The following is a 10,989-nucleotide window of genomic DNA, read 5'->3' as shown; positions in this document are numbered from 1 at the left end:
ATGCTTGCTGCTCATAGCCACAAAGAGACTGCTTTTGTGCCCTACAAAGAACCCTACCTAAGGGTACCCTCTATTTAATTGGCACACTAATCACACATCATACCTTCATTCTAACACACAATGTCTGACTTTCACACACTGCTGTAAACAAATTGGAACTTGTGTGGCTATTTTGCTTGTTTCTTTGTTTGGTTTTATTTTTAGATGATACTGAACAAGGTGGAAATGTGCTAAAAGAACCTTCTTCTCAGTAGCAGTGATACCTATTACCTGGCATTCCAAATTGTCAGTGTATAAGCTACTGGATCTTTTAATCAAGAAGAACTATATTTCATATGATACAAATCAGGATTTCTGATAATAGGAAGGGAAAGGTGAAGCACAATGAGAAATTTACTATTCTGCTTTAGTTCTTAGACGATTATAGCTAGGAATGAAGTTTATGACAACTTCCTTTCTGTTAATCACATCAAAATAGTTTGCAAAATCTGTGATCTCTAGTGCTTAGTTCTGAATGGATCCTGAAAGACATTTCTTATAAAATAATTCTTATGTCTAGTTGATAATTAAATTGTGATGACAATCAAAAACACTTTTGGGGGACAAGATGGTAGAAACCAAGTAGCTTCTCTATGATTCCAGAAGAGAAAAGCTCAAGGGAGCAAAAGAGAAATTATATTCCTTGGAGAGGAAGTGAGCAAGAACAGAAATGCAGCAAAGAAAAGATGGGAAGTGTGGACATCACAGAGAATCAAAAAGGAACTGAGAGGAAAGTGGTGAGTTCCAGTGTCTCCCAGGCACAAGGAGGGGAGGATTTTCTGCAAGCATAAGGTAAGCTTCCAAAGAGCACAGCAAACTCTTACAATAATGCTGACCAATGGTCAGAATAAGATGTAAAATCCATGCTTCATACAAAGTCAAAATCCAGTTTAAGGATTTGGTCTGAAGTGACTTCCTCTGCACAGCAAGTCATTGCTGTAGAAGAAATTCAACCCTCGTCCAACAATATGTCCAAGTCATGTGGCCAGGAGTCATAGTAGGGAGCATTCCATTGTTAGGGACAGAAAAAAATTGTGCTAGCGAGCAAAAGATTTGAAACAGCCTCAAATTGGTATCCGTCTGGACTTCTTGCCATGCTGACTGGGTAGAGGATGGCGGCACAGGACAGTAACAGCTGGGTAGAGGACTACGTGTGGACCCACCAAGCTATATGAGCAGAAGAAAATGCAAGCTGGAGTAAAAGGAATAGTAGTTGACTGTTGCATTGTAAATGACCAGGACGGAGACTGGTTTTGTGAAGTGTCATAAAGAAAGTGGTGCAAATAAATAGAAAATAAATTTTTAAAAGGCAGTGTAAGGAAGAAAAAAACAGAAACAGTGACAAATCTGTTCTGAAAAAAATGCTGATCAACTCTTTAACATGCACCCGTATGTACATGGATATGTAATATTTACTTAATAATATCTAAGGTAATAAAAGGTAACTGGAAACCAAATATGAAACTTCCTAGCTTGATAAGAAAGATATGGGAATCAGAGAGCCCAGAAAAGTCCCATAATCAGGAATATGTTTGTGCAGGTTTGCATTTCAGCTGTTCTGCTTAGATAGAACTGTGACTCAGGTTGATGGCTCGTTTTTTTCTGCTCCAAGTTTCCTGACCAGTATGTTGGAAATTAAAACCATACTTGCAGTAGGAAATATGCTAACACATTAATAACATTTATAGCAGAATTTCAAATATAACTGCTAAAAGGAAAGAATGAGAGAGTTTGGACCAGTTTTTTTTTCTCAATTTTTATTGTTTATTAGTATGAATTTGCAGTACATAATGATCACATTCCTCATAGACAGTTGGTACATGTACATAACACAATTTATTTTTTTCCTTTCCTAATTCTCTCCTGCTTCCTCGCTTTCTAGATTACTTTCTCATTTGTAAAAGATCTATCTCCCTGTTTCCTGTTGACTCTCTTTTATTTTTCTTCTATTCATATTTCGAAACAGTTTCTCACATAAGAGAATCCATGTTATATTTAAGCTCATGGCTCTGATTTACTTCAATTTGGAAGAGTTTTTCTTGGTATATTCAGGGAAAAAAGAGAGAAAGAATGCAGATTCCTGCATTTTCGATAATTTTCCCCTTAAGCCAATAGTAAAACTCAGAGAGACGAAGCTTCTGCAATGTATAGAGGGGAGCTGGGCTAACTTTGAGACCAAATTAAGCAGTAACTTCTCACTTAGGCGGTGATCCTTCATTTCACCTCCACCAGGGCTTCACTCTTTTTAGCCAGGGCACTAGTGTTTGTTAAGATTCTATTTGTGGCTTGTTACATAGCAGTCAAAAGGCAGATTCTCAGTGGATCTAGCAGGATAGCATGTTTTATGTTACTGACTTATTATTCAAGATGTGTGAATACAAATGATAAAACTTTAGAATTTTCACAGTTAACACATTTTCCTTATATGTCTCTTGCTAATGATTTCCTTTTCTAATCATTAAGAGAAAATTAACAAGCATCTTCATTATGTTACAGTGAGAAAATTTTGTTGTTAAAAGTGTGCTATTGGGATATATTGTTTTAATGATTGTAATAGTTACTTACTGTGTAATTACTATTTAATGGTGTATATTATCACTGATAAATATATTGAACAATATATAAGCTTCTAAATTTATTGCCATAATTAATGAAACTTGAAACATTTTCAAATCACAGGATAAAATTCGGTACATGTAAGTTAAACATTTCAAGTACAGATATATGTAAATTTTAGAGTTAAAAATAGATAATTAGCTCTACAGAGAAAGTTTTTCAAATAACATAAAGGTCATCTGGGATAAGAAAGTTTCTGAACACTGAGGTGTCTATTAGTTGGACATATGCCTGGAACTTGCCTGAGCCCTAAGAGTGGCTGAGATACAAGAAAGCGAGATGGCATAATACACTCAGTGTCTACCACCTGGCAGTGTGTCTATAAATTATTTTTAAAAGAAGACAAAGAAAAGTATTTGAAAGTTAAAAGTGCATGATTTTTCATTTTGTGTTATAAGAAACGATAATAATTTGCTGTGTAAATTAACTTCTATATATTAGTATAAAATTAGAACTCTGGTGAATAGGTATTAAGAAAATATTTGGCAAATTTTCTCTTGGATTGTCAGGTTTCTCTTTTCTTTTGTACTATGTACTTCTACTATAATGCAGTGATAATTTTTGTTCCCAAAACCAACTACTGGGTCCGGTTTTTTTGTGTGTATATCTACAAAACTTGCTATGAAAGCTGGTTGCTACTTACAGCTTTTTCCCCAAAGTAAACTTCATAGAAAAATGACTTTCAATCACATTCTTCCATACATAGCTTGAGCAACTAATTTCTTTTATGGGTAATAATGGAACATTCCCTTGGATAGTCAAAGTAAGAAAACCGTATGTAACATTTAGTTGACTATTGTCCCAAATTCATTCATTTTCTTACTTTTTTATCTTGAGCATTTTGAGTCCAGTACTTGAGTAAAGAGGTAGATCTATAAGCCTGCTTACTGATGAAATTAGTAATGTGAAGATTACATTATTTTAGTTAAAAAAAGACAAGCATCAAGTGTTTGCTCTGTACTTTTCACAATTACATTATGTATATTAAACGTATGTTTACATACGTAACGTAATTATGTTACATATATTAAAACTCCAGTTATTTCTGTAATGATCTTATGGCTTATACATTCATAATATGAACTTTGTGCAGATAAAGCAACATGAGAAAATATTTTAAATAACTTACCTAAGGATGTACACCAACAAATGTTAGCAAACGGAAAAAATAATTGAAAATAACATACGAATGAGGTAAGACTGAAGAAATATTTAACATTATTTCATATGGATAATGTATATCATCTCTACCTCCTTTTATAGATGAAATGCTTTATTGAATTTTATCTCTCTATATTCATGAAAATACCAAAACTACCATGCCTAGTTTTAGTTATAACTAAGATAACTCACAAATCAATTATGCATATTATAGTTTAAATATTAAAATGAATAAATACAGCTTTTACATAAAGTTGTACATTTTAATAATATCACAAATGTAAGTTCTTTGCTTTGTTATGGATTATATTGAAATTAGATATTCCCTGGTACCGATAAAAACGAAAAAGACAAAAAAAGAAATTAGATGTTTACATTATTATTTGAATTATATAGAATTATATAAAATACAAACTGATTTGATATGTTATCTGTATTGAATTTGTATTAGTTTTTAACTGAAGGGAACCATCATGAAAATTTTCCTTCCATTCAACTCTGGAAATATTGCATTGGAATTTCTGGTACCTGCTTTGATCAAATACTAGTTCCCACAGCTTCTGGTTGCTTTCAAATATGAAGAAAAATGTCTGCTTTCTATTTAACATAAAACCTCAACTGAATGTCCCGGGGAAGGTGTGTATCCTGTCCTCTCTTACTTGGGTACTTCTGGTCCCCTGGAGTCTAGATGGGTACTGGAAGAAGCTGTAAACAAACTGATTCTATCCTAATCTCCCAGCCAGCGGCCTCTGTCATGACAGGCACTCAATGCCTGAAGCGCTGTCCTAGAATACATGCAGGCATAGGGTACATCACGACTCATCTCAAAGATGGGAATTCTCTAGACACTTCCCAAAGATTTGAGACCTCTGTTGTTGCATGATGTGTCTCATACAGTCCTTGAATAACTGATTTGAACTTTTTCTTAGCTTCTGATAATGCTTGCAAAGTTTCTACAGCAGCAGTCTTTTAACCTACAGCCAAAGCATGAAGCTCTGCCTCCTCAAGGCTAGGAAATGCATCCCATTCTTGCCCCTCCCCTGGCACTTCAGATGGTCAGCCAGCTCTCCACAGAGCTCTCTAAGGAAAACAAATAGAAAATTATCTAGGAATCCCAAAGGCTCTCCCTTGTGATTGGAATACCAGTCTTTCCTTTCCCAAGAAATAGGAAATTTGATAACTAGCTAGTTCAATAGATATGTTTAAATACTTCATTTATGGAATTATTGCCTTTGCTTTTCATAAATGTACTAATAATGCTACAAATGATATACACAAATTCTAATCAACTTGGGGATTTGAATAGATCTGTGCATTTTACAATGTATTTATTACTGTATTGTACTCTATGTTGTGAAACAGGATCCAAATGCATATGAAGTTTTCATATTTCTGACACTTCATGAGAATGTATTCCTACGAAACTTTCCACAATGATGATTACAGGACTTGTTTTGTCTGAATAGACTAACATCACTAACCCCACCCAGGTTTGTTATCATTGATCATAAATAACCTAAAAGCCTCACTTTATAAAATTTATAGAAAATTTTGAAAATTATTTCTTGTAGCAAACTACCCTGCATTAATTGTTTTAATATTCCATAGTAATAGAGGAAATCAATGTAATATATATATATATATATATATATATATATATATATATATATGACTAAATTGGTACAATTACATTGAGTCAAGATATATTTATTGCTAGTTTTCATTTTTTAGAAACCATTAGAGACACTATTAAAAAATAAGACTGTCAACTCTTTACCCACATAAGATTACATTTTAATAAGTAAGAAATATGACAAATAATATATATATATTATATATATGATATGATATATGATATATGATATGATATGATACATGATATTACCAGGTCCCTACATGATTTTATTTTTAAAAGACAAAGCAAGTACCACAAGTGGTAAACAGTAGTCAGGTGTGTCTGTCTCAGAGAGGACCAGTTGACTGCAGTGCAAGAATGAAAAATGTAAGTGTTTGAAGGAAGATTGTATCAGATATAGAATATGAAATATCAGAATTAAATTACTAGAGATAGAAAGAGAACGGAAGGCAGACTGCAGAAATGAGAACAGGAAAATATTATACAATGGATGAATCACATTAGAAGCCGACTTATATTTGAGATGTGCTGTGAAGCCATTGGGGTGATGGAGTGTGAGTACAGAATGGACCTGCTTCCAGTCAGCAGTTACAGGATGCGGGTATTGAATTGTGACATTTTGTTGAGTCTTTACATTTTGCCAATTATTGTATATAATGCCAATTTACCTATTTTATTGTGTATTTCCCACTACAATCATAGGAAATAAGTGGATTGGACCTCATTTTATAGATTACAGAATGAAATATAAAAAGATTAGATAGTTGTGGTAAAGTTCCCACAGAAGCAACTAATTAAATTCATATTGAAGGCTCAAGTATATGCACTTAGTTATTAGTACTGCTAAAGTTTCTGATTAATATAATATATTTAAAATACTTTGACTATTAGCAACTTAATGGTTTATAACATTAAACTATGCTTCACCTGTAAGTCAGGTGAGAGTGATATTTAAATATCAGTGGTCTTATTGTGAATTTGTGTCATCTTCATAATTATCTGCAGTCATTTAGATTTACTTAACTTACAAACATAAAGTGATATTTCTAGCTTAGGAAAGAGCTATGCTTATATAACACCCTTATAATTAGTCAAAAAAAAATCTTAGTTTTGAAATATCGCCAAGCATAATTATCCAGGAAGTTTTGACCTCACTCCTAAAATTAGAAATTTTCTTTTGTTATGGATAAAGTGGACTTACTTTTCAGGCTCTTTTGCAGTGTACTAAATGATTGACAATCCTATTGCTGACAAAATCAGCATATACTTTTTAAAAAGGTTTTCAGTGCCACTGGTCACAAGCATTAAACCTCTAGTAACAGATATTGTACTGTTTTAAAAGTTCTTTAACATATGTTCAACATTTTATTCATGACAAAACATATTGTGATACACAGAATTCTATTTTTTCTACTCTACTTTACATGGATTGATTCATGAGGTGTGTTTTTTGTAATTTCATATTTTCCAGTTGTTAAATGAGAATTGCATGTTATTCTTTTTAAAATACAGTGAAAAACCTTATATGGAGTCATTCATGATAATTTTTCCAGCTATGCTCCTGATTTCTAAATCAGTATTGTCGGTGTCGCTCCCGGCCGGCAGGAACAGCACGCAACAGGGTTTCGTGGTGGACAAGCTTTTCTTTATTTGTCTTCCTCACAGTCTGCACCGGGATCCTACCCGGCCGAAGCCTCAACTGGTCCGCTCCCCGCGGCTCCTTCCGTGCTTCTCCCTCTGGCGGGAGAGGCACTCACTTTTATAAGGTTACAGTGGCCAATCAGTTCAAAGCGCGCGATGCGGGCTGATTGGCTAACATCAGTTATTGCTAGGCAGACTATCTTACAGAGCGGGTTGTTTACCAAGCAGGAAGCAGGAGACAAGCGCCATCTTAGCACACTCGATGGGAGGGGTAATCTAGCTCAGGCTTTGCTCCTTCCTACAGGCCTCACGTCCGCCAAGTAAGACGACCGGGCTCGGCCGCGGCTCCCAACACAGTATGATAGAAATGTTAAGATTTTCTTCATTCTCAAATCTATTCTATTTTATTTATAAGTATATGCTTTTTTCTGTCCCCAGATTTTGTGCCACTGAACTATATCTCTAGCCTCAAGTTTATACTTCTTAAGACATTTTTGTTCAGTGTTTTGACTTTGTCCTCGGTATTTAATGATATTAATACATAAGAATTCACTACAGTTTATATCTTGCTATCTGTTTGCAATATCTTCCTAAACTGTTACATTTCAAATTTGATTTTCTCAATTTTTGTAAAGTAAAATCTCCTGTTTTATCAACATCGTAATTCCCACTTTCTATTGATAAAATTTTTACTCTATGGTATGTTTAAATTTGAAAGTACAGAAATATTATGACAGCCACTGAACAGTTGACACACAGTGCTACATTACTTGAAATGCAGCATTTGATTTAAATATATACAGTTAGATTCAGCTAAGACTCACACGCCATTAATAAAAGTGGTCGTGTAAACCAGTTTAAAGACATTGTTTTCATTGCTATATTTACTATTCAACTCTTTTGAAGTTCATCTTCATTCCGACATAATATTTATCATTTTAAAATGTCAATTAAAATGAAAAACATTTTATTATTTTATATTCTAATGTCACCCTAAAGCTATGTCTAATCATTAAGCATTTACTTTCTTCAAAGTACTATCGTTTTTATACTGGATCTAAAAAGCACACAGCACTGACGCATCATGAGATTTTTTCCTGTATCCTTAATAGAAAAGGAAATGCTGAGAATTGTAATCACATTTTATTACATGAATACTGAGTTACTAGAGTTAATAAGTATAATAATTCAAGTTTAAACCCAACAGTACTTTTGTTTTCATAAAATGTTAGGAGAAATAAAAATCTACTTAAAATTTTCATACTTTTGACTCATTTCATAGAGTTTAATTTAATGATGCGTAAATACTAAGATGCAAGTAGCCACCATATTTTTTTTGGAGGGGGGTACTGAGAATCAAACTCAGGATCTTACACTTGCCAGACAGGACTTTATGCTTCTGAGCTATATCCTTAGCTCTAGCCATTGTATTTTGACATGACAAAAGTGTATTTTAAGCTGTCGATGAACATGATCTATGAAAAATCATATTTTCTTCTACCATTTTGTACAAAGCTGTAGTATCAAAAACAATACAAACTTACAATATATATCTCTAGTTAATTCATATGCACAGAGATTTGAAAATAGATTTTAAAAGTGATCTTGGCAAAGATTTAAAAAATATCAAACAAACATGATTCACAGAATCTCATTCAGAAACCTGCTTACCCATATTAAGTAAATGTGTTTACACCGCTATATAAGCACCCAGAGTCTTCCAGGTGCTAATGTTTATCTCTGTATTATCAGCGACTTAACCCAGATAAATGATTTGTTCTTATGTTGTAAGAATAAAAATATGCATAAATAATATTAACATAGTATTATTAAGGGCCTTTCAAACAATAGCCGTTCAAAAATACTTTGAAATGATTATTTTTACAGGAATTTTTCAGTATATCCTTTCTTAATATTTTTGAGTCATACTCAAAATGGTTTGCACTGACATCTAAGATCTCATTATTAAAATATCTTTCAACTGTTTGTTCAAAGACAAAACGTGAGTCCTTTGAAATAATCTTGGGGTGTGTGTTGCAATGATATTAGAAAACTGTTAAGCAGGAGACCTCACCCGTGGGCAGCCAAAGCACATAACATTGTCAAACAAAAGACTTCCATTTAGGTGAACTACCAATCACAGGTTAACACTTTTGAATCTTGATGCTCTGATGCCTCATTTGTTTGACTGCACTGCAGAACCAAACATGTACGCTAATCTTTTAAAGCGAGGTCCCAGGTCACTGAGATAATCAAAGTTTTCATCCTGTTCAGTGACAACTGATCCCAAGGAGCTCAGGGAACCAGCTGAAGACCCTGTTCCCTCAAAGGCATAGGTCTGCAGGCAGTCGAAGGGCGGGGCACATGGATCAGTGTTTGCTTCCTCCAGCTTTTCAAGAATGAACTTCCTAAAAACAGCACTATCTGGGCCAACCTGCAAAGACTGCCTGTACAGACTCCGGATCTCCAAGCTGGCGGTTTTCCGAACTTTCCGCTCCCGCATTATGGTGCTGTTTCTCAGCTCTACAATATCGAAGGCCTCCGTGTCTTCTTCTCCGCCCCCCTCATCATCATATCTGAATATATTCGCTCTGAAATCTTCACTTTTCTCAGGAAATAGAGTCTGTTTTCTTCGTTGTTTAAGAGCCAAAATCAAAAATATAAATCCTGATGAAGAAAACATACCAGAATATGAAATAAATTGTAAAAATATACTTTAAAATTCTACTTTTGTACAAGATCAATATAGGACTTAATTTGCTTATTACAAAACAAAAATATGCATTTGTTTTTGAATATTCTAGAAAATGTGCAAAAATGACATAAGGAAACACCATGTTTCTGGCTGATAATTTACGGAAAAAGACAATAAATCAGTGAGTTGTTTTTGATCATGCTCAATTTAAAGTTCAAAATTTAATTTTTTCTCAAATATTCAAGTAGAACAAAATACAGTAAAGGAACATTTTCTAATCTGCATGCACTGGGTAATGACAAGGTTAAGTGATCCATAAGAAATCTAGAAAGGGACAAGTTTGACATTCTTCATGGAGGAAAAATCTGTGACATACTATTTGCCTAACTTTGTGTTTATTGGGTATAACATATAGGCCACGCATTATTCTAAAAGTGCTGCATTTATTTTTTGTTTAAACTCTTTTTATGATACTCTATGAAACTCATTTTATGATAATCTATTAAAGATGAGAAAAGTGAATAGTATGTTTTACATGTTAGAAAACTTTCAGAATTTTTTAATTTAAAAAGATGTTATCGTTTGATCAATTTTGCATAGCTCTGTCTGGAAGTCTGAGAAATTATTTGAGAATAGCAATGTACAATATGACAACACTTGTTTAATTCCTATCATCTTGCCTTGAAAGGTTGCCTTCCCATTTTTGTTATTGTTGCTGTCATTTTGCTTTAGTTGTTTTTTTTTTTTTTTTTCATGGTTTGTCTGCTTCTTGATTTTTTGTTATTTTTTTCTATTTAAAATAAATACAGAAATAGTATTTCTTGCATGTAGTCGTGCATCGATTCACTAGTGTGTTAGCATTGCGAACAACCTGCTTTCACTTCACCTGGGATTTAAAATAATAATGAAGTAATGTTTTTAAAATTATGGGAAGAAATATGTTAGGTAATGTTTTATATAACAAAAAAGAGAAAACTTGGGTAAAAAATTATAAATAAAAGGGAGACATGACAACTGACAAGGAAGACAGTAAAAATAAATCACTGTGAATAATTATAATACATTAAACAGGACACCAAGAAAACTCAAATAAATTGATAAAACTTGTAACTTTTTGCTCTTCAATAAACTAAGGACTTCATGTTTAAATTCAAGTACTATAGTTCAAAACTCATTAGAGATATATGGCTGATAAAGAAAA

At 33.3% G+C, this 10,989-nt stretch overlaps 1 protein-coding gene across 1 annotated transcript in view; it reads right to left on the bottom strand.

Moving 5' to 3' along the window:
- Positions 1-1,769: 1,769 nt before the first annotated feature.
- Cdh19 (cadherin 19) overlaps positions 1,770-10,989 on the bottom strand; it is a 99,474-nt gene continuing 90,254 nt past the window's right edge. The window contains exon 12 of the mRNA XM_003466522.5: positions 1,770-9,760. Within this exon, the coding sequence (XP_003466570.3) occupies positions 9,270-9,760 (491 nt within the window). The 3' untranslated portion in view covers positions 1,770-9,269. The remainder of the gene's footprint in view (positions 9,761-10,989) is intronic.

This window comes from Cavia porcellus, unplaced genomic scaffold, assembly GCF_034190915.1.
Source record: "Cavia porcellus strain 051 isolate PalLab524CR breed Dunkin Hartley unplaced genomic scaffold, mCavPor4.1 scaffold_20, whole genome shotgun sequence".
Lineage (NCBI taxonomy): Eukaryota > Metazoa > Chordata > Mammalia > Rodentia > Caviidae > Cavia > Cavia porcellus.
The sequence above is the reverse complement of the archived record's forward strand: the minus strand, read 5'-3'. Positions and strand labels throughout refer to the sequence as shown.